This window comes from Heptranchias perlo, chromosome 20, assembly GCF_035084215.1.
Source record: "Heptranchias perlo isolate sHepPer1 chromosome 20, sHepPer1.hap1, whole genome shotgun sequence".
Taxonomy (NCBI): Eukaryota; Metazoa; Chordata; class Chondrichthyes; order Hexanchiformes; family Hexanchidae; genus Heptranchias; species Heptranchias perlo.
The window spans coordinates 27,151,078-27,176,093 of NC_090344.1; the positions used below are offsets into that span (position 1 = coordinate 27,151,078).

At 44.4% G+C, this 25,016-nt stretch overlaps 1 protein-coding gene and 1 non-coding gene across 2 annotated transcripts in view; one reads left to right on the forward strand and one right to left on the reverse strand.

The window, feature by feature from the left end:
* Window positions 1–25,016, reverse strand: part of LOC137335997 (zinc finger protein 436-like) — a 37,323-nt gene that overhangs the window by 7,996 nt on the left and 4,311 nt on the right. The window contains exons 3-4 of the mRNA XM_068001499.1: window positions 17,120–17,350; window positions 4,258–5,218 (exon numbers count right to left, since the gene is read on the reverse strand). Of these exons, the coding sequence (XP_067857600.1) occupies window positions 4,258–5,218; window positions 17,120–17,350 (1,192 nt within the window). The remainder of the gene's footprint in view (window positions 1–4,257; window positions 5,219–17,119; window positions 17,351–25,016) is intronic.
* trnak-uuu (transfer RNA lysine (anticodon UUU)) lies at window positions 12,092–12,176 on the forward strand. The gene is given in 2 exon segments: window positions 12,092–12,128; window positions 12,141–12,176. It is a non-coding gene; the product is annotated as a tRNA-Lys (tRNA).

Genomic DNA, 25,016 nt, shown 5'->3' on the forward strand with positions numbered 1-25,016 from the left:
AAGCCGCCTCCAGGTGTTTGTGAAATTTCCACGCCCACTCACAGATCCAATTCCTCCCCGGCCTCCGACTCGACTGTTTCCACCACTCGCACTGCGCATGCTCATATCGCAGTCCAGTCCTGCCCCTGCGCACTGGCCTCCTGTCGTCATTGATAGGGCACATTCTGATCCGCGGGGGATTCTGGGGAAATACCCCGCCATTGCAAGCCGGAATTGCTGAATTGAAAAATAATTATTGTCATCCCATCGAGGTTGGCGCCATGGAGGCAACAAACAAAATAATTAAATAAATTGTACAGAAACCCGAGTGCTCGGGCCCTCCCCCGTGGTGCGAAGTTAACTTGCCGCCACTTTTCCGTTACTAATTCGCACCTCTGGCCCGCACCGCCCAATCTGGTTCAATTGCTAAATGTTCTCAAACTTGAATTCAGACCTGTCATTCTCAGGGAAACTTAGGAGGTCACATTTTTTCTATGCCCTACCAGATAGCCAGTTAATGGCTTTAATAAGCTGGTAACAATTTTTGTAAAGGTGGAAAGAGGAGAAAAATACCACGAGCGATGCCTCAAAACATAAGGGATCACTTACACTGTGACACCAAATCAAGGGACCACTGACACTGGGACACCAAATCCGGGGACCAATTACACTGGGACACCAAATCCGGGGACCAATTACACTGGGACACCAAATCCGGGGACCACTTGCACTGGGACACCAAATTAAGGGACCACTTACACTGAGACACCAAATCCAGGGACCACTTACACTGGGACACCAAGTACAGGGAAAACGAAGATGGTGACATCCATTCGAATCCTTTTTTTGCACCTTCTCCAGTGCCTCTATATCCTTTTTTTAATATGGAGAACAAAACTTTTCACAATACACCACGTGCAGTCTAATCAAGGTTCTATACAAGTTGAAGATAACTTCTCTGCTTTTCAACTATGCTCCAGAAATGAACCCCAGTGCTTGGTTTGCTTTTTTGTGGCCTTTTCAACATGTGTCACTACTTTTAGTGATTTGTGTTTCTGTGCCCCTAGAACTCTTTGCTCTTCTACCCCTTTTAGACTTATTATCCATGCATTATGTGGCCTCCTTGTTCTTGCTACCAAAATGTTCCACTTCACCCTCATCTTTTCAAAATTCCTTTGCCAATTACATCCCCATTCTGCAAGTTTATTAATGTCTTCTCGTATTTTGTCTTAGTCTTCATCAGTATTAATTATACCCACCCCGCCAATCAGGTGTCATCTGCTAAATTTTTTAATTGTAAATTCGATTCCCGAGTCCAAATCGTTTATATAAATTGTGAACAGTGGTCCCAGCACCGATCATTGTGCAACACCACTTTCCACCTTTTAACAGTCTGAGTAGCTACCCTTACCCCAGCTGTCTGTTTTGGAGCAGTGATCAAGAGAAACTTCTTTACAGAGCGAGTTGTGAGATTGTGGAATTCACTTCCAAAGTTCTGTCGTGACAAGTTCTCATGTTTTTATCCAAAACAGGCCTCAGCCCAGTCATTTACTCCAAATGTTGATGCAATGGTTCAAGCTAAGAGGTGCCAGGTATCGGGAACAGCAGTAGCTGTAAATAAAATCTAAATGTAAGCAAGCACCAATATAGTTCATCTTTATCTATTTCTAGTTCAATAACTTTTGCTGAATGTGGCCCAGGCCAAGTGCCAGGATGTCGGGTCAGGTTCACCATAGAAAATGAGTTTGACACCCCTGAGAGAGACAATGTGAACCAGATTACCCTCATCCACTCACCCAGCAACTTCTTCAAAAAACTCAAGCAAGTTTGAAAGACATAAACTTCTTTTCCAGAAGCCGTGTTGAGTATCTCGAATGGTCCCTTCTCTTTCCCCACGATCATAAACAGCATCTCTTAGGATCCCTTCAAGCATCTTCCCTCTGATCGAGGTCACATCGAAGGGCCTGTCATTCCCCGGCTCTGACTTATCCCCTTTCTTGAAAATGGGAACTACGTGAGCTACCTTCCAATCTCAGGGGACAATCCCTGACTCTATTGAGCAGTTGAAGATACAGGCATGGGGTTCACAGAGCACCCGCCCCATCTCTTTAAACACTCATGGGTGGATATCATCTAGACCTGGAATATAAAGTATTTTCAGATTTCATATTTTATCCAAGATGACATCCCTTTCTATTTTAATATTTATGATGTTATTGTCGACAGCACATCCCACAGCTGGAATCTGAGCCTCATCTACAGGAGTGTAGACTGATGAGAAATAGTCATTTAACAACTCTGCCATAGCCTGGGAATCTGTCCTGAACTGTCTCTCAGTGGCCCTAAAACCTCTTTAATGGTCTTCTGACTCCTGACGTAGCTGGAAAGGCGTTTGCTATTATTCCCACAATTGTGCACCATCTTCTTTTCCAAAGATCTCTGAGTTTCTCTAATGGCTGCATGTGTCTCCCTCGATTGTGGGTGATATTTGTCCCAATTCTCCTGTGAACTGAATTCATCCTGATCTGACCTAGGTTAAATGTAAGACAGTTCAGGGAGTCAGGAATCATTCACCGCTAGACCTACACTGACAGGTAAAACCCCAGACGGTTCCTTAGTAAGGATTCCGCTGGTTCCTCGGCATATATTTATCAGGATACTGAAACGCAGCTTTCTTACAGTCCACTGCTGGAGGCCCCACTCCCTGAGCCTGCAACCTTCAGCAGGGTCAGTGGTGGAGTTCCGCAGTGGGAGTGATCCCAGAGTAACTGTCGGGATCGCTCCTGCCCTGTGGATGGTCCGGGTTGTGTATTTTTAGTGATCCTGGTGTCTAACACGCAAACATCAATAAAATCGTGAATTCTGGAAACACACTGCAGGTCCTTCTTTATCTGGAGATCGAATGACTGTTGTATAATTGTACCAGCAGTTAACAGGCTCCTGTGAACTCCTCCCTCTGCTATTTTAATGTGGACTTTAACTCATTTATTTTTAACGGGTTTATTTTAAATGAGTTAACGCCTGCCTTAAATGGTACACTTAGAACTGTCACTCAAACAGTTGAAATCTCCATAGAATAATTACCACAGTCATTTTTAGACCGGATGTCTCACGGCCACCTTGCTGTCACCGAAGAGAGACGAGAAAGGCCAAAGTGCCGTTTGCCCCTCTCAGTGTGGCCCTGAAGGACTGTGTCCAGGCTGAAGTTCTGTTCCCACCGGACGATCCTCCCCCCAGATTGTCCTTTCTCAGCTCCAGTCAGGTGATGCTAAACACTCAGGTGGGAAAGACCAAAACCTACAACAAGTATTTAAAATAACGCTGATTTATTTAACAGATATCCAGAATATCAAACTCCAGCCCAGTTATAGCGGTTATTAAGATCAGCAGAAACAAACCCCAACTGTCAGAATGAACATGGTTCAGTCCTGGATGGGATTAACAGCAGAATCCAACCCCTGCAGTCATATGTGAACTCGCTGGTGTCTCAGCACGTGTGATGACTGAGTGAATCCCTTCCCACACACGGAGCAGGTGAACAATCTCTCCCCAATGGGCATGTGTTGATGAGTCAGCAGTTCATTTCTGCTTTTAAAGCTCTTCTCACAGTGAGTGAATTAAAAGGTCACTCAATAGTGTGAACAAGTTGATGTCTCAGAAGGTGTGATGACCGAGTGAATCCCTTCCCACACACGGAGCCAGGTGAACAGTCTCTCCCCAGTGTGAGTGCGTTGGTGTTTCAGCAGATCATTTGTGCTTTTAAAACACTTCTCACAGTCAGAACATTTAAAGGTCTTTCCCCAGGGTGAGTACGTTGGTGTGTCAGAAGGTGGGATGACCGAGTGAATCTCTTCTTACACACGGAGCAGGTGAACGGTCTCTCCCCGGTGTGAGTGCGTTGGTGTCTCAGCAGTTCGTTTCTGCTTTTAAACCTCTTCTCACAGTCAGAACATTTAAAAGGTATCTCATCAGAGTGAACTCGCTGGTGTGACAGAAGGTGGGATGATCGAGTGAATCTCTTCTTACACACAGAGCAGATGAACGGCCTCTCCCCAGTGTGAGTGCGTTGGTGTCTCAGCAGTTCGTTTCTGCTTTTAAACCTCTTCTCACAGTCAGAACATTTAAAAGGTCTCTCTTCAGAGTGAACTAGCTGGTGTGACAGAAGATGGGATGATCGAGTGAATCTCTTCTTGCACACGGAGCAGCAGAATGGTCTCTCCCCAGTGTGAGTGCGTCGATGTCTCAGCAGTTCGTTTCTGCTTTTAAAGCTTTTCTCACAGTCAGAACATTTAAAAGGTCTTTCATCAGATTTAACTCGCTGGTGTGTCAGCAGGGTGGATGACCGAGTGAATCTCTTCCCAAACACGGAGCAGGTGAACGGCCTCTCCCCAGTGTGGGTGCGTTGGTGTGTCAGCAGATTAACTTTGCTTTCAAACCTCTTCTCACAGTCAGAACATTTAAAAGGTCTCTCATCAGTGTGAACTCGCTGGTGTCTCAGTAGGTGGGATGACCGAGTGAATCCCTTCTTACACACGGAGCAGGTGAACGGCCTCTCCCCAGTGTGAGCTCGCTGGTGTGACAGAAGGTGGGATGACCGAGTGAATCTCTTCTTACGCTTCGAGCAGATGAACGGCCTCTCCCCAGTGTGAGTGCGTTGGTGTCTCCACAGTTCGTTTCTGCTTTTGAAGCTTTTCTTACAGTCAGAACATTTAAATGGTCTCTCTTCAGTGTGAACTCGCTGGTGTATCAGCAGGGTGGATGACTGAGTGAATCTCTTCTTACACACGGAGCAGCAGAACGGCCTCTCCCCAGGATGAGTATGTTGGTGTGTCAGCAGATTCCTTTTGCTTTTAAAACTCTTCTCACAGTCAGAACATTTAAAAGGTCTCTCTTCAGAGTGAACCCGCTGGTGTGACAGAAGGTGCGATGACCGAGTGAATCTCTTCTTACACTGAGAGCGGGTGAACGGCGTCTCCCCAGTGTGAGTGCGTCGATGTGTCAGCAATTCGTTTCTGATTTTAAATCTCTTCCCACAGTCACAACATTTAAAAGGCCTCTCCCCAGTGTGAAATCGCTGGTGTGTCAGCAGCTCAGATGAAATAGTGAATCCCTTCCCGCACACAGAGCAGGTGAACGGCCTCTCCCCAGTGTGAGTGTGTTGGTGTGTCAGCAGATTCCTTTTGCTTTGAAACCTCTGCCCACAGTCAGAACATTTAAAAGGTCTCTCATCAGTGTGAACTCGCTGGTTCACTTTTGTAAACAATTTTACAACACCAAGTGAGAGTCCAACAATTTTATTTGAAAATCACAAGCTTTCGGAGGCGTCCTCCTTCCTCAGGTGAATGTGGAAATGAAATCCTCGAACATTTCGCATTTATAAATCAGAGAACAACACCTGGTGATTACAGAAAGTCTTTCCAACTGCCCGTTGTAAACAATTTTACAACACCAAGTTATCGTCCAACAAATTTATTTTAAATTCCACAAGCTTTTCCGGAGGCTTCCTCCTTCCTCAGGTGAACGGTGTGGAAATGAAATTTTCGAATCCTTCGCATTTGTAAATCACAGAACAATGCCTGGTGATTACTGCCCGTTGCCAAGGCAATCACAGTGAGCAGACAGAAAGGTGTCACCTGAAAGGCCTTCGAATATCCAAACCCCGCAAAAAAAAAGAGAGAGAGAGAGGAGGAAGACAGTCAATGACCAGTTATATTAAAAACAGATAACATTTGTTTGCTAGTGGGGTTACGTGCAGTGTGACATGAACCCAAGATCCCGGTTGAGGCCGTCCTCATGGGTGCGGAACTTGGCTATCAATTTCTGCTCGACGATTTTGCGTTGTCGTGTGTCTCAAAGGCCGCCTTGGAGTACGCTTACCTGAAGGTCGGTGGATGAATGTCCCTGACTGCTGAAGTGTTCCCCGACTGGGAGGGAACCCTCCTGTTTGGCGATTGTTGCGCGGTGTCCGTTCATCCGTTGTCGCAGCGTCTGCATGGTCTCACCAATGTACCATGCTCGGGGGCATCCTTTCCTGCAATGTATGAGGTAGACAACGTTGGCCGAGTCACAGGAGTATGAACCGTGCACCTGGTGAGTGGTGTCCTCTCGTGTGATGGTGGTATCTGTGTCGATGATCTGGCATGTCTTGCAGAGGTTACCGTGGCAGTGTTGTGTGGTGTCATGGACGCTGTTCTCCTGAAAGCTGGGTAATTTGCTGCGAACGATGGTTTGTTTGAGGTTGGGTGGCTGTTTAAAGGCGATTAGTGGAGGTGTGGGGATGGCCATAGCGAGGTGTTCATCATCATTGATAACATGTTGAAGGCTGCGGAGAACATGGCGTAGTTTCTCCGCTCCGGGGAAGTACTGGACGACGAAGGGTACTCTGTTGGTTGCTTCCCGTGTTAGTCTTCTGAGGAGGTCCCATTGCCAAGGCAATCAAAGTGTTCCGACAGAGAGGTGTTACCTACAGGGCCACCAAATGTACAAACAACAAAAAAGAAAAAAAAAACAGAGAGAGAGAGGCAGAAACATAGAAACATCCGGAAGGAAGAGAAAGACAGCAAATGACCCGTTATATTAAAAACAGATAACTTTTGTTCGCTGGTGGGGTTACGTGTCACGTGACATGAACCCAAGATCCCGGTTGAGGCCGTCCTCATGGGTGCGGAACTTGGCTATCAATTTCTGCTCGACGATTTTGCGTTGTCGTGTGTCTCGAAGGCCGCCTTGGAGTACGCTTACCCGAAGGTTGGTGGCTGAATGTCCTTGACTGCTAAAGTGTTCCCCGGCTGGGAGTGAACCCTCCTGTCTGGCGATTGTTGTGCAGTGTCCGTTCATCCGTTGTCGCAGCGTCTGCATGGTCTCGCCAATGTACCATGCTCTGGGGCATCCCTGCATGGTACATTGGCGAGATCAATGTACCATGCAGGGATGCCCCAGAGCATGCATGGTACATTGCAACGTATGAGGTAGACAACGTTGGCCGAGTCACAGGTTGTATGAACCTTGCACCTGGTGGGTGGTGTCCTATCGTGTGATGGTGGTATCTGTGTCGATGATCTGGCATGTCTTGCAGAGGTTACCGTGGCAGGGTTGTGTGGTGTCGCGGACGCTGTTCTCCTGAAAGCTGGGTAATTTGCTGCGAACGATGGTCTGTTTGAGGTTGGGCGGCTGTTCAATGCTGAGTTGTGGAGGTGTGGGGATGGCCATAGCGAGGTGTTCTTCGTCATTGATGACATGTTGAAGGCTGCGGAGAACATGGCGTAGTTTCTCCGCTCCGGGGAAGTACTGGACGACAAAGGGTACTCTGTTGGTTGCGTCCCGTGTTAGTCTTCTGAGGAGGTCTATGCAATTTTTCGCTGTGGCCCATCGGAACTGTCGATCGATGAGTCGAGCGTCATATCCCGTTCTTACTAGGGCGTCTTTCAGCGTCTGTAGGTGTCCATCGCGTTCCTCCTCGTCTGAGCAGATCCTGTGTATTCGCAGGGCCTGTCCATAGGGGATGGCCTCTTTGACGTGGTTAGGGTGGAAGCTGGAAAAGTGGAGCATCGTGAGGTTGTCCGTGGGCTTGCGGTAGAGTGAGGTGCTGAGGTGCCCGTCTCAGATGGAGATTCGTGTGTCCAAGAAAGAAACTGATTCTGAGGAGTAGTCCATGGTGAGCTTGATGGTGGGATGGAACTTGTTGATGTTATCGTGTAGTCTCTTCAGTGATTCCTCACCGTGGGTCCATAGAAAGAAAATGTCGTCGATGTATCTGGTGTATAGTGTTGGTTGGAGGTCCTGTGCAGTGAAGAAGTCCTGCTCGAACTTGTGCATGAAAATGTTGGCGTATTGGGGTGCGAATTTGGTCCCCATGGCTGTTCCGTGTGTTTGGGTAAAGAACTGGTTATCGAAGGTGAAGACATTGTGATCCAGGATGAAGCAGATGAGTTGTCGGATGGCGTCCGGAGATTGGCTGTTGTTGGTGTTGAGTATTGATGCTGTCGCAGCGATGCCGTCATCGTGGGGGATACTGGTGTAGAGTGCTGAGACGTCCATCGTGGTGAGAAGTGTTCCTGGTTCAACTGGTCCGTGGGTAATGAGTTTTTGTCGGAAGTCTGTAGTTTCGCGACAGAAGCTGGGGGTTCCCTGTACGATGGGTTTCAGGATGCCCTCGATGTATCCAGAGAGGTCCTGACCTTCAAAGCATCCTACACGCTCTCATCCCACGTACTCCCCGAGTGGGAGACTTCTACTGCCTCCCAAAGATACACAAAGCCAAAACACCCGGACATCCTATCGGAACCCTGTGTGAGAACCTCGTCACCGACATGCTCACAGACACAAAGCGGCCAAACTCTACTTCAGTGAGATGAAAGACCAGAGCGGTTTCAAGGCGGAAGGCAATTGCAAAGAAAGCTCGTTCAGTGAAAGTGTAGGTCATTGAGGTGCATTGAAAGTCCAGATTGTTTGAACTGAACTTCTTCCGAAAGCGCTTGAGATTCAGGTGGAGTAAATTGGAGACTTCTTTTCCCTCTTTACAAAAGTTTGAACCGCACGTCAACATCAAAAGTCGAGGGCTGAATTTGGGCTTCTCTGGGGTATGAACCTCGAATCGAGAGTTAAATCCCGACCTCATCGAGCCCAGAAATACATCAAGGGGATTCAGTCTAATTAAAATAATGGTATTGGAGAAAATAATTAGATTAAAGATAGACAAATCTCCAGGACCTGATGGTGACCACCCCAGGGGATTAAAAGGAATCGGTGAGAAAATTGTACATGCTTTAGTCATGATCCTTCAAACTCTCTTGTTTCAGGAATTGTTCCATGGATTGAAAAATTGCCAATGTCATTCCATTATTTAGGAATGGGAGGAGAGATAAAGTAGGAAATTATTCACCTATTAGTCTGACGTCTGTTGTGGGGCAGTTACCAGTATCTGTTATTAGGGAAGAGTGACTGAGCACTTGGATAAATATGAATTGATCAGAGAGAGCCAGCATGGATTTGTAAAGGGTAAGTCAAGTCTAACGAAACGAGTTGAACTTCTTGAAGATGTAATAACGTGGGAGATATTGGAGTGTCTATGGGTTTTATATGTATTTTGACTTCCAGAGGCATTCGATAAGGTACCACATAAGAGACTGTTAACAGAAATGAGAGCAAATGGATATTTAAGCAACCGATTGACATGGGTAGGGAGCTGGTTGGAACGTAGGAGACAGAGAGTAGGGATAATGGATCTGTGCTCAAATTGACAGGCTGTGATTAGTTGTGTCCCCCAGGGATCTGTACCGGGGCATCAGCTTTTTACTATATGTATAAATGAGGCAAATGAAGAAATAGAGAGCCATATATCCAAGTTTGTCAACGACACCAAGTTAGGTGGCACAGTGAGTAATGTAGATGGGAGCATAAAGTTGCAAAGCGAAATTGATAGATGAAGTGAGTTGGTAAAACTGCAGCAGATGGAGCTCACATAGAATTACATAGAATGTACATCACAGAAACAGACAATTCGGAACAACTAGACTATGCCGGTGTTTATGCTGCAGACGAGCCTCCTCCAACCCCTCTTCATCTAACCCTATGAGCAAATCCGAATATTCCTTTCTCCTCCATGAGTTTATCTCGCTTCCCCGTGAATGCATCCATGCTTTTCGCCTTATCTACTCCTTGTGACAGCGAGTTGCACATTCGAGCGAGCATCTTTTAAAATATGGTTCTCTTGAATGCCATATTGGATTAATTTGTGACTATCTTATATTTATGGCCGCAATTTTGGACTCATCCCTACAAAATTGCAAACACCTTATCCACGTCTGACCTATCAAACTCTTGCATAATCTTAAAGTCCTATTTCAGGTCACCCTCAGCCTTCTATTTTCTATGGAAAAGAGCCGAAGACTGTTCAATCTTTCAATATTGGGAAATGTGAGGTCATCCACTTTGGACCGAAGCAAGATAGATGAGAATATTTTCTAACTGGTGAGAAACTAGGAATTGTAGAGGAGGAAAGATGTTTACGGGTCCAAGTGCAGAAATTATTCAAAGTCAGTGGACAGTTACAAAAATAATTAAAAAGGCTAATGGAACTTTGACCTTTATCTTAAGGGAGCTCGAATTCAAAGGGGTCTACATTATGTTACAGTTATATAAACTCTGCTAAGAGCAAATTTCGAGTACTGCATTCAGTTCTCGGCACCACACCTCAGGGAGGATATATTGGCCTTGGAGGGGGTGCAGCGCAGATTCACCAGAATTATACCGGGGCGAAAATGTTTAAATTATGCGGACAAGTTGCAGAGAAAAGTTTGTATTTCCTTGTGTACAGAAGATTAAGTGTTGATGTATTCGAGTTGTTGAAGGTGATTAAATGAACCAATGGTGTGTGTGTGAGCTGTGAGACAGCTTGAAATACCAATCCTCTCCACCACTGGGGACTGAGTCTTTCAACATACAGGGATTTTCACTCGTGCAAGTTTCATCCACATTTTCTGCTCTTCATTTCTCCGACTTGCTTGTTGCGCCTTTCCGTTCAATTCAGGACTTACAGGAAAAACTCGATTCTGCGGTCAATCTTCGGGTCACATGGTGAGATTTCAAATAAGTGAAATCGACCCTCATCAAACCCCAATATCGTCACCTTCACGTTTGACGAATGCAAAGCGGCTTCTATCGCGGTTTGGCTGCACAACTCGTTCAAAGATACTGTCGGTAATTGGAGGGTCTTTCAAGTCATGACCCGAACATAACAGTTCGCACTGCCGTTTTCCCCAAGACGCTTCAGATTCATGTGGAATGATTTCGGTCTGGCGGTTAAATCAGTTCCCTCTTTCCGAATCCACCTTTGAACCCGGGAATTTCAGTATTTTTGATAACCGAGACCAAACTGGTTTGTCCTGTATTTCACATTACTTTCCAGATATTACAGATAAGCAGAGCACTTGAGCTGTCACAGCTGTGACTTTGACTTTTCTCCCTCTCTTCTGGATCTCCCCGGCAACTGCCACTAACCACAATCTTCTGTCACACTTCTCCATCAGAAAGTTCCGAGCCTCGGTTTTCAAATGAAATAACGCCCATCTCTTCAATCAACGACAGCCCAGAGAGAGTTCCTTACTTTCAGCTCCCAATTTCCCCAAATCCTCAAAGTAGCATGGAAATAATTATCCTTAAGTTAATAATAATAATATAATTCAAAGTTCTTATCGTCTGGGGCTTTGTTTCAGATTCCACGGCTTTTAACGGTCACTGCTGATGTTTAACGAATCGCCTCTTGGTTGGAGGCTTCTGTGTGGGAAAGATCACGAAGCGATAATTGAGAGACCGAGGATGAAGCTGTTTGATGGGAGCACTGGTGACACAGACCGTGCGCGGCTCCAGTGGCGCAATCGGTCCCCGCGCGTTATTTCTACAATAATTATACCCTCGAGAAATGCTGGGGTTGTGAGCTCCAGCGCCATCGAAAGTAGTTGAACCTTCTAAATATTTTGACTGGAGTTCAAGGCACATCCGGTTCCATGAGGCATCGACTTCTTCATGTCCCCATGTGGGCACTGAGGCTCCTCTGGCCTACCGTCTTGCAATTGCAGGCGAGAGTTTAATTGTTTATAAGAGGAGAGGGGGCAATTGGCGACAGCTGAAATGGTAAAGGGGCCGGCACGACAACTTTAAATCCAAAGAACCAAAAACACAATTCTTCTTTCCGTGAAGCAGGTATTGATCGATTTGAAGTGTCGTGCAGGGAAAATTCGGGAGGCAAACCTGCTGCCTGGTGTCACCTTGTATCGGTTAAAATTATTCAGCTTTCAATTGTTGATCGGCTGAAAGGTCGAGAGGCCTCTTCCAGCTCCCGTATGGAACAAGTTTAGCTTTTGAGCCATTGGGTAAAGTGTTTTTGTTTAATTGTTGCTAACGAATGACAAGACATTTTGTACAACCAAGAAGAACTGCAAAATTACGATTTTGCTGCCCATGTTTCTAACATCATGTTCAACAGAAACAAGGATTCTCCTCAAATCGTTGCTGAGAATGAGAGAAAACGGACTCTCACCCTTGTTCAACAGCGACAAGGGATAATTCACATTCCTACCATGAATCCGTATGATGGAAGCAAGTCAAGCAACGAGCCTGGGTAGCTCAGTCGGTAGAGCATCAGACTTTTAAAACAGGTAGTGATCTGAGGGTCCAGGGTTTAAGTCCCTGTTCAGGCGAAAAGTTTTAAAGCAGCTGGCAAGTTCTGCCTTTCCAGCGGACCAAAAGAAGCAGGATTGTCGAGAGCGTCCCTCGAACCTGCTCCGCCATTTTATGAGATCATGAATGATCTTCGAACTCACCTCCACTTTCCCGACCTATCCCCATATCCCTTGATTCATTTAGTGTCCAAAAATCTATCGATCTCAGTTTTGGACACACTCAACGATTCAGCATCCACAGTCTTCTGGGGGAGAGAATTCCAATGATTCACAACCCTCTCAATGAAGAATTTATGTCTCATCTCTGTGCTAAATAGCTGGCCCCTCATCTTGAGATTATGACCGTTACTTGTAGACTCTCTAGCTAGGGTAAGCAGCCTCCCAGCATCAAGCTGTCACACCCTCTAAGAATTTTATACATATCAATGAGATCATCTCATTATTCTAAACTCCAGTGAATATAGGGTCATTCTACTCAACCTCTCCTCAGAGGGCAAACATCTCATCCCAGGAATCAATCCAGTGAACCTTTGTTGCCCTCACTCTCAGGCAAGTATATCGTTCCACAGGTAAGGAGATCAAAACTGTACACAGTACTCCAGGTGTGGTCTCACCATAGCCCTATATAATTGCAGCAAGACTTTCTTATCCTTGTACTCCAAACCCCTTTCAATAAAGGCCAACATATCATTTGCTTTCCTAATTGCTTGCTGCACCTGCATGTTAAATTTCTGTGATCCGTGTAACAATGACAGCCAAATCACCCTGAATACCAACATTGCTTAGTCTCTCACCTTTTAAAAGTTATTCTGCTTATATATTCCTCGCAAAGTAAATAACCTCAGATTTCCCCACTTTATACCTAATTTGCCACCTTCTCGCCCATACACCCAACCTGTCCATATCACTTTGCATTCTCTTTGAGTCCTCCTCACAGCTTACTTACCCACCAACATTGTATCGTCAGCAAACTTGGATATATTACGCTCGGTCGCCTCATCTCAGTCATTAATTTCGATTGTAAATAGCTCAGGCCCAAGCACTGATGCTCACGGCACCACATGAGTTGCAGCCTGCCAACCCGAAAATGACCTGTTTATTCCGACTTTATGTTTTCTGTCCGTCGACCAATCCTCAATACATGTTAATGTATCACCCATGATCCCATGAGCACTAATCTTGTGTACCTACCTCTTATGTGGAACCGTATCGAATACCTTTTGAAAATCCAAATATACTACATCCAATGGTTCTTCTTTATCTATCCTGCTAGTTACAGCATCAAAAGCTCTAATAGATTTGTTAAACACTAATTGCCTTTCATAAATCCGTGTTGCATGTGACTAATCATATTATGGTTTTCTAAGTGTCCTGTAACCACGCCCTTGTTAATACATCCTAGCATTTTACCTACTACTATTGTCAGGCTAAATCGCCTGCAGTTCCCTGTTTCCTCCCTTCCTCCTTTGGGGTTATATTTGCTACCTTCCAATCCACGGGGACAGTTCTAGAATCTTGGGAATTCTGGAACATCGAAACCAATGCATCCACTCTATCTACAGCCATCTCTTTTAAAACCCTAGGATGTAGGTCATCTGGTCCAGGGGATTTGTTGGCTTTTAGTCCCATTAATTTCACCAGTACTTTTTCTTTACTAACCTTAATTATTTTAAGTTCCTCACTCATTAGCCCCTTGATTCCCCACTATTTCTGGTATGTTTTTTGTGTATTCTACTGTGAAGAACGATAAAAGTAGTTGTTTAACGTCTCTGCCATTTCCTTATTCCCGAATTTCTCCTGTCTCTGCCTCCAAGGGACCAATGTTTACTTTCGCTAATCTCTTCCTTTATACACACTTGTAGAAATTCTTACAATCCATTTTTATATTCCTTTCTGGTTTACCCTCATCCTATTTTCTCCCTTTTTATCAGTTTCTTGGTCATCCTTTGATCATTTCTAAAACTCTTCAAATCCTCAGTCTACTACTCTTTATGGCAACATTGTAAGCCTCTTCTTTTAACCTAATACAACCCTTAATTTCTCCAGTTAACCAAGGTTGTACCACTTTTCTGGTGAAGTTTTTAATCCTCAAGGGAATGTATTTTCGTTGAGAATTATGAATTATTTCTTCAAATGTTCGCCATTGCTTATCTCCAAACATATTTTTAATTTAATTTCCCAAACTACCTTAGCGAACTTGCCACTGATAACTACTTAATTGGCTTTGTTTAAATTTAAGAGCCTAGTTTCGGAACTAACGACAGCACTCTCAACTCAATATGAAATTCTATCATATTATGATCATTGTTCGTCAGAGGATCATTTACTCTAAGATTAATAATTATCATAGAATCATAGAATGGACCATCTGGACCATCCGATCCATCAATCCCGTACCTGCCTTTTGTAAGACCAATCCGGTTAGTCCCATTCCCCATGGCCCTGCATTTTCCCCTTCAAGTATTTATCAAACTCCTTTTTGAAAGCTGCGATTGAATCTGCTTCCAACACCCTTTCAGGCAGCGCATTCCAGATCATAACTGTTCGCTGAATAAAAAAGTTTTTCCTCATGTCGCCTTTGGTTCTTTTGCCAAACACCTCAAATCGATGTCCTCTGGTTCCCGACCCTTCCGCCAATTAGAACAGCTTCTCTTGATTGATTTCATCTGAACACTTCATGGCTTTGAAAACTTCTCTCAAATCTCCGGGAATCGAACCGGGGTCTCCAGCGTGGCAGGCGAGAATTCTACTCCTGAACCACCAATGCTTGTACCAATCATTCCTGCATGTGTCCATTTGGAATTCTATCTGAACGAACATGCCGTTTTCAGCTGCGATGACTGAGTGGTGAAAGAGTTGGGCTCAAAATTCCAAGGGGGTTTTCCTGCCTCGGTTTGAATTCTGCTGGTAGCGCGACCATTTACAGATCTCGTCAATGCTCAAACAGTTAATTAACCGTATTTACCTCTCTTTCAGCAGGAGAGATACAACAGCGTGGCCGGTGCTTTCAATTGGATGTTAAAACTTCTCTTGCAAGATTTCAAGACCCGAGAAGGAATCTGTAACTTAAATTCTGCTAGTTTGCTACACCTGACATTTATAAACTTTATTTTATTTGCATTCATCACATAAGAACATAAGAAATAAGAGCAGGAGTAGGCTAATCGGCCCCTCGAGCCTGCTCCGCAATTCAATCAGATCATGGCTGATCTGATCCGAACTGCAAATCTAAAGAACACAAGAAGTAGGAGCAGGACCCAGCCACTCAGCCCCTGGGCCCGCTCTATCTCTCCCTGTCTTTAGCTTTTCTCTCTCTGTGCTGTCCCCAATGGACTTCTCAGGCTTCCTTGAACGGGGAAGGCTGATCTAACCTGCAACACTAGCAGAGAAGGGTGAAGAAATAAAAGAATGAGACGGTAGGAAAAGTAAAGGGGCAATCCAGCTGATGCAACCAATGTCGACACATTAATGTTTCTTCGCACTCAGAGTGAAATAAAACACTAATTTGATTAAAGTATACCTATGGTAGAGTGTATGTTATCACGATGCGGAGAAATTTACTTGCGAGCATTGGTGCTTGAGGGGTTGAATTCTTGCTTGCAGTAATTCTATTCCTGTAAAACTAGTTCCTGAAGTGTAGGATGGAAAGTATCCTGGCTGAGCGGTCTAAGGCGCTGGTTTAAAGATCCCGGTAAATCCCACGATTTGTAAATGGATGAAAATCATAGTTTTCGTCTCCAAAACCACAGCCTCCCTCCTCTAAACAAGTAATACTAAACATCTCATCTGCTATTGTAACAGCGTAGGCCGGAGGAACCACATGGCAATTCAAATAAGTAGATGCATTTTGGAACACACCAATTGTACCTTCAACTCCGGTCGAAATGTTCATAAGGAAAAGGATTGTTTGATCTCGGTGAGACTCGAATTAAAAACCCCGGCATTTCCCCAGAATCTGCGGCATAAAAAGACCGCGCACTGACCGATTGCACCACTGGAGCCCGGTCACTCTGATCACCTGTCGCACTCTGCAGGAAAGAACCTGAACATAAAATGTTCTTACCTGTGGAAACGTGTCCTGTCCCCGTGATGAAAATAACATCTGCACTTTCACTTCCAGCTTCTTTCACATCCTCTGCTCCATCGCATTACAATCGGGTTTTCTGTGAACAGGTCAAAATGAACATTGCCAAAAATTCTCTCAGTGGTGAAATTTGAACCCAGAAACACCCCAGACATTGGATCCACGCACCTTTGACCACCAGCTCAGGCTTCCATAAAACAGCACCACTGGTTAAAGGTCTGTTTAATGCTCAAATAAATGAATTAGAGCAAATTGACCGCATTTGCCGCGTGCTGGTATTGTTCCCTTGGAGCAGAGAAGGTTCAGAGGAGATTTGATAGAAGTTTTCAAAGTCATGAAGGGTTTAGATGAAGTAAATAAAGAGAAGCTGTTCCCATTGGCGGAAGAGTCGTAAACCAGAGGACACAGATTTAAGGTGATTGGCAAAAGAAGCAAAGGCGAAATTATGAAAAACTTTTTTACGCAACGAATAATTATAATCTCGAATGCGCTGCCTGAAAGGGTGGTGGAAGCAGATTCAATCGTGGCTTTTAAAAAGGAATTTGATAAATACTTGAAGGGGAAAAAATGCAAGGCTACGGGGAAAGGGCCTAACTGGATTGCTCTTACATAATGCCGGCACGGGTTCGATAGGTCGAATGGCCTCCTTCTGTACTGTGTCCATTCAATGATTCCACAATAATTATTATTTTACAAACTGTGAACAGCCCATCCCAAAAAGACGGTCCCGCAAAAAGCAGAGAGACACTTAATCGCTGTGAAAACGCAATGACCTCGACGTGATTTGAACACGCATCCTTCTAATCTAGAGTCAGACGCGCTACCGTTGCGCCACATCCAATAGCTAGAGCCGTATCCATAAGAGGGAGATCAGTACCGACCGCCGCAGGGACTTCCAGAGGCGGAAGCAGCAACAGCAACAGTTCCGCTTTCTCATCCAGCCGCTGCCCGGTCCCGGCCTGAGCCCCGTCTGGGAGCCGCCTGCCAGTCTCTCTTCACTGAACGAGATCATGAAAGGCTCCAGCAGCGCTGTCTCGGCGAATAGCAACAGTTCAAAACCGCATTCCAGATGCCACAACAAACCCATCAGTTTTCCGCTGTTCCCCAGCTGCCGGAGTGAGAGAGGCTGCGACAGCAGAATTTATGGAGGACCGGAGAGAGTGAAACTTTATTTGGGCTTTAGTGGGAAATCCAGTGAAAGTGAGTAAGAGCTCCAGGATTTGAACCAGTGAAACTGCCTGAGCGGGAATCAGATCCAAAGATCAACTGGCAACAGAGCCGTGCAGCCAATGTAAAATTTCGCTGTCACACAGCCGATCAGCCATCCTTCCAGAACACAATATCCGTCCATTCTCGCTTTCTTCTACAATATATGATGCACAGCGATATCAGATTCAACACTTATTATTTCAAGTCAACAATATTATCCTCTCTTCACCAAATTCGTTTTGAATGTACGACTTGCTTTCTATTGATCAGTTTGCAGAATGAAGTGCTCTGAAGCAACATAAATGTGGAGACATTGGCTACGAACTCATCAGCTGGGTTTTAACTTTACTTTTCCTACCGTCTCAGCCAGCTGGTGTTGCTGGTTAGATCAGTTTTCACCATTCAAGGAAGCCTGAGAATTCTATCAATTGAATTATTTGGATAATAAATTAAACGATTGAATTATTTGTATAATAAATTGAACCCTTTAATTTATTATACAATTATTTTTAAAAATTTATTCATAACAATTAAACACGTGAATTATTTATATAATAAATTATACACTTGAATTATTTATAGAATAAATAAATCAATTGAATTATTTCGATAATAAATTAAACTAATGAATTATTTATATAATAAATTAAACTATTGAATGATTTATATAACAAACTATTGAGTTATTTTTATAATAAATTAAACATTTTAATTATTTTGATAATTAAACATTTGAAGTGTTTATATAAAAATAAACACTTGAATAAATTATATAATAAATGAAACAATTAAATTGTTTATACTATAAATTAAACAATTGAATTATTTATATAATAAATTAAACACTTGTCTTTATATAATAAATTAAACAATTGAATTATTGATATGATAAAATAAACTATTGAATTATTTATATATAAAATTAAAGGATTGAACTATTTATGTAATAAATTAAACAATTGACTTATTCATATAATAAATTAATCAATTGAATTATTTAGATAACCAATTAAGCTATTGAATTATTTATATAATAAATGAAACACAAATTATTATAAAAGAAATTAAACAATAGAATTTTTTATGAACAAATGAAAGACTTGTGTTCTTTATATAATAAATTAAACATTTGATGATATAACAAATTTTTTTAATGAATTGTTTATATGATAAATTAAACACGAAGTATTTATGCAATCAATTAAACAATTTCATTATATAATACATTAAACAATTCAATTATTGATATATTAAGTTAAACTATTGAATTATTTATATAAGTTAAACAATTGAATTGTTTAGATAATAAATTAAACACATGAATTATTATATAATAAATTATACACATGAATAATTTATGTAAAAAATTAAACATTTGTTGACAAGAGACAGAATCAGTGACAGATACAGAGATGCAAGGAAATAAACAAAGAGTATAAATGCCAGGTTCTGCAATCTAGAAGAATTTAAATTGCTGATTGGGAGATATTCCTTCTCGTGTCTTGAAATCTTGAAAGAAAGCATTGGTCGCCCGCCACGGCGGAATGCCTCTCCTGCTTTGGAAAAGGTAAACGCGGTCAATTAGCTCTAGTTTATTCATTTGGACATTGAACAGATCGGTAAACAGTAACTCACCGAGTAGAATTCAAACCGGGGCAAGAAAACCCGAGTGGGGTGTGAGTCTAACGCTTCAAACACTGGGCTATTGCAGCTGCACAAAGCAGTTCTTGCACAGCTGCAGGTCAGACTGCGGAGGGTTATCACAGGGCCTCCGTCAGACGACATGTGCTTTCAAACAGGATTCCAAATGGACACATGCAGCAAATGGCCATACGAGGATTGGTGGCATTGGCGTTGAATTCTCGCCTGCTTATCATGCGACCCGGTTTTGATACCTGGCCAATGCAGGATCGTTTTACATTCTGCACCAATGAGGAAAACGGGAACAGGAGTCGGCTATTTCGCCCATCGAGCCTGTTCTGCGATTCAGTCCACAAAAAGTAGGACAAATCGAATCCGGCCAATTGCCGCACCATCAGTCAGCGCTCAATCATAGAATCATAGAATCAGAGAAGTTACAACATGGAAACAGGCCCTTCGGCCCAACATGTCCATGTCGCCCAGTTTATACCACTAAGCTAGTCCCAATTTCCTGCACTTGGCCCATATCCCTCTATACCCATCTTACCCATGTAACTGTCCAAATGCTTTTTAAAAGACAAAATTGTACCCGCCTCTACTACTGCCTCTGGCAGCTCGTTCCAGACACTCACCACCCTTTGAGTGAAAAAATTGCCCCTCTGGACCCTTTTGTATCTCTCCCCTCTCACCTTAAATCTATGCCCCCTCGTTATAGACTCCCCTACCTTTGGGAAAAGATTTTGACTATCTACCTTATCTATGCCCCTCATTATTTTATAGACTTCTATAAGATCACCCCTTAACCTCCTACTCTCCAGGGAAAAAAGTCCCAGTCTGTCTAACCTCTCCCTGTAAGTCAAACCATCAAGTCCCGGTAGCATCCTAGTAAATCTTTTCTGCACTCTTTCTAGTTTAATAATATCCTTTCTATAATGGGGTGACCAAAACTGTACACAGTACTCCAAGTGTGGCCTCACCAATGCCCTGTACAACTTCAACAAGACATCCCAACTCCTGCATTCAATGTTCTGACCAATGAAACCAAGCATGCCGAATGCCTTCTTCACCACCCTATCCACCTGTGACTCCACTTTCAAGGAGCTATGAACCTGTACTCCCAGATCTCTTTGTTCTATAACTCTCCACAACGCTCTACCATTAACGGAGTAGGTCCTGGCCCGATTCGATCTACCAAAATGCATCATCTCACATTTATCTAAATTAAACTCCATCTGCCATTCATCGGCCGATTGGCCCAATTTATCAAGATCCCGTTGCAACCATAGATAACCTTCTTCACTGTCCACAATGCCACCAATCTTGGTGTCATCTGCAAACTTACCAACCATGCCTCCTAAATTCTCATCCAAATCATTAATATAAATAACAAATAACAGCGGACCCAGCACCGATCCCTGAGGCACACCGCTGGACACAGGCATCCAGTTTGAAAAACAACCCTCTACAACCACACTCTGTCTTCTGTCGTCAAGCCAATTTTGTATCCAATTGGCTACCTCACCTTGGATCCCATGAGATTTAACCTTATGTAGCAACCTACCATGCGGAACCTTGTCAAAGGCTTTGCTGAAGTCCATGTAGACCACGTCTACCGCACAGCCCTCATCTATCTTCTTGGTTACCCCTTCAAAAAACTCAATCAAATTCGTGAGACTTGATTTTCCTCTCACAAAACCATGCTGACTGTTCCGAATTAGTCCCTGCCTCTCCAAATGCCTGTCGATCCTGTCCCTCAGAATACCCTCTAACAACTTACCCACTAGTGAATGTGGCCGGCCAAGTGGAAGAAGTGTTAGTAGGTGAGCACTTTGGTGACAGTGACCATAATTCGGTGAGATTTAAGGTGGTCATGGAAAAGGATAGGGAGCGGCCGGAATTAAAGGTTCTAAATTGGGGGAAGGCAGATTTTAATAGGATAAGGCAAGATCTGGCCAAAATGGACTGGGATCTACTGCTTGTAGGAAAATCCGCATCGGAGCAATGGGAGTCTTTCAGAAGGGAGATTGAGACCACACAATGGCAACATGTTCCCGTAAAGGTCAAGGGTGGTTCCAAGAACTCCAGGGAACCTTGGATGTCAGGGGATATACGAGAATGGATTTGGAAAAAAAGGAAGGCTTTTGGCAGATACAAAATGCTAAAGATGGAGGAAGCCCTAGAGGAGTACAGAAAATGCAGGGGGATACTTAAAAAAGAAATTAGGAGATCAAGGAGGGGCCATGAAATAACACTGGCGAGCAAAATAAAGGAAAATATTAAGATGTTTTATAAGTATATTAAGGGTAAGAGGATAACTAGGGAAAAAATAGGCCCCATTAGGGACAAAAATGGCAATCTGTGTGTGGAGCCGGCAGATGTAGGGGGGGTTCTAAATGAATTTTTTGCATCTGTTTTCACTATGGAGAAGGACGATGTCGACATAGAAATACGGCAGGGGGACTGTGATATACTCGAACATATTAACATCGAGCGGGAGGAGGTATTGGCGGTTTTAGCAGGCCTAAAAATGGATAAATCCCCAGGCCCGGACGAAATGTATCCCAGGCTACTGTGTGAGGCAAAGGAGGAGATTGCGGGGGCTCTAACACATATATTCAGAACCTCTCTGGCCACAGGGGATGTGCCAGAGGACTGGAGAACCGCTAATGTAGTACCATTATTCAAGAAGGGGAGTAGGGAAAAACCGGGGAACTACAGGCCAGTGAGCCTAACATCAGTGGTAGGAAAATTATTGGAAAAAATTCTGAAGGATAAAATTAGTCTCCACTTGGAGAAGCAAGGATTAATCAGGGATAGTCAACATGGCTTTGTCAAGGTAAGATCATGTCTGACTAATTTGATTGAATTTTTTGATGGGGTGAGAAGGCGTGTGGACGAGGGTAACGCAGTGGATGTGGTATACATGGATTTCAGTAAGGCCTTCGATAAAGTCCGCCACAGGAGACTGGACAAGAAGGTACGAGCCCATGGAATCCAGGGTGCCTTGGCACTTTGGATACAAAACTGGCTTAGTGGCAGAAGGCAGAGGGTGATGGTCGAAGGTTGTTTTTGTGACTGGAAGCCTATGGCCGGTGCTGGGTCCCTTGCTGTTTGTGGTCTACATTAACGACTTGGATATGAATGTAAAAGGTATGATCAGTAAGTTCGCTGATGATACAAAAATTGGTAGGGTGGTAAATAGCGAAGAGGATAGCCTCAGTCTGCAGGACGATATAGATGGGTTGGTCAGATGGGCGGAACAGTGGCAAATGGAATTTAACCCGGAAAAGTGCGAGGTGATGCACTTTGGAGGGACTAACAAGGCAAGGGAATACACAATGAATGGGAGGACCCTAGGCAAGACAGAGGGTCAGAGGGATCTTGGTGTGCAAGTTCACAGATCCCTGAAGGCGGCGGAACAGGTAGATAAGGTGGTAAAGAAGGCATATGGGATACTTGCCTTTATTAGCCGAGGCATAGAATATAAGAGCAAGGAGGTTGTGATGGAGCAGTATAAAACGCTGGTTAGGCCACAGCTGGAGTACTGTGTGCAGTTCTGGTCGCCACACTACAGGAAGGATGTGATCGCTTTGGAGACGGTGCAGAGGAAATTCACCAGGATGTTACCAGGGCTGGAGCGCCTCAGCTATGAAGAGAGACTGGGAAGATTGGGTTTGTTTTCCTTGGAGCAGAGGAGGCTGAGGGGGGACATGATTGAGGTGTACAAAATTATGAGGGGCACAGATAGGATGGATACTAAGGAGCTTTTTCCCTTCGTTGAGGGTTCTATAACAAGGGGAAATAGATTCAAGGTAAAAGGCGGGAGGTTTAGAGGGGATTTGAGAAAGAACTTTTTCACCCAGAGGGTGGTTGGAGTCTGGAACTCACTGCCTGAAAGGGTTGTGGAGGCAGGAACCCTCACAACATTCAAGAAGCATTTGGATGAGCACTTGAAATGCCATAGCATACAAGGCTACGGACCAAATGCTGGAATATGGGATTAGAGTAGACAGGGCTTGATGGCCGGCGCGGACACGATAGGCCGAAGGGCCTCTATCCGTGCCGTATGACTCTCTATGACTCACTACAGATGTCAGGATCACCGGTCTGTAGTTCCCAGGCTTTTCCCTGCCGCCCTTCTTAAACAAAGGCACAACATTTGCTGCCCTCCAATCTTCAGGCACCTCACCTGTAGCGGTGGATGATTCAAATATCTCTGCTAGGGGACCCGCAATTTCCTCCCTAACCTCCCATAACGTCCGGGGATACATTTCATCAGGTCCCGGAGATTTATCTACCTTGATGCGCGTTAAGACTTCCAGCACCTCCCTCTCTGTAATATGTAATCATCAGCAAAGTGATGGAAGGTGTCGTCGACAGTGCTATCAAGCGGCACGAACTCACCAATAAGCTATTAATCGATGCTCAGTTTGGGTTCCACCGGGACAAATAGGCTCCAGATCTCATGATAGCCTTGGTCCAAACATGGACAAAAGAGCTGAATTCCAGAGGTGAGGTGAAAGTGACTGCCTTGACAGCAAGGCAGCATTTGACCGAGTGTGACATCAAGGAGCCCGAGTAAATTTGAAGTCAATGGGAATCAGGGAGAAAACTCTCCAGTGGCTGGAGTCATACCGAGCACAAAGGAAGATGGTAGAGTTTGTTGGAGGCCAATCATCTCAGCCCCAGGACATTGCTGCCCGAGTTCCTCAGGGCAGTGTCCTAGGCCCAACCATCTTCAGCTGCTTCATCAATGACCTTCCCTACATCATAACGTCAGAAATGGGGATTTTCGCTGATGATTGCACAGTGTTCATTTCCATACGCAACCCCTCAGATAATGAAGCAGTCCAAGCACGCATGCAGCAAGACCTGGACAACATTCAGGCTTGGGCTCATAAGTGGCAAGTAACATTCGCGACAGACAAGTGCCAGTCAAGATACTTTCTAACCACCTCGCCTTGACTTTCAACGAGATTACCATCGCAGAATCACTCAAATCAACATCCTGGGGGTGACAACGGATCAGAAACTTAACTGGACCAACCACATAAATACTCTGGCGACAAGAGCAGGTCAGCGGCTGGGTATTCTGTGGCGAGTGAATCACCTTCTCATTCTCCAAAGCCTTTCCACCATCGACAAGGCATAAGTCAGGAAGGTGATGGAATAATCTCCACTTGCCTGGATGGGTACAGCTCCAACAACACTCAAGAAGCTCGACACCATCTAGGACAAAGCAGCCCGCTTGATTGGCACCCCATTCACCACACTAAACATTCACTCCCTTCACCACCGGTGCACAGTGGCTGCAGTGTGTACCATAACACAAGGTGGAATGCAGCAACTCGCCAAGGCTTCTTCGACAGCACCTCCCAAACCCACGACCTCCATCACCTGGAAGGAAAAGAGCAGCAGGCACATGGGAACAAAACCGCCTGCACGTTCCTCTGCAATTCACACCCCGTCTCGACTTGGAAATATATCGCCGTTCCCTCGTCGTCACTGGGTAAAAATCCTGGAACTCCCAACCTAACAGCACTGTGGGAGAACCTTCACCACACGGACTTCAGCAGTTGAAGATGACGGCTCACGACCACCTTCCCAAGGGCAGTTAGGGATGGACAATAAATGCTGGCCTTGCCAGCGACGCCCACATTCCATGACTATTTAAAAAATGTCTGACCTGTGACCTAACTCCCTATAACCGCCTCAGCCCCATATCTCTTCGTAACTTCGGTTAACAAAACCTATCAATCTAAGATTTAAAATTAACAATTGAGGTAGCTTCAACTGCCGTTTGCTGAACCGTGTTCCAAACTTCCACCAACCTTTGCGTGTAGAAGTGTTTCCTAACTTTATTCCTGAAAGTCCTGGCTCTAATTTTTACGCTATGTTCCCTCATCCTAGACTCCCCAACCAGC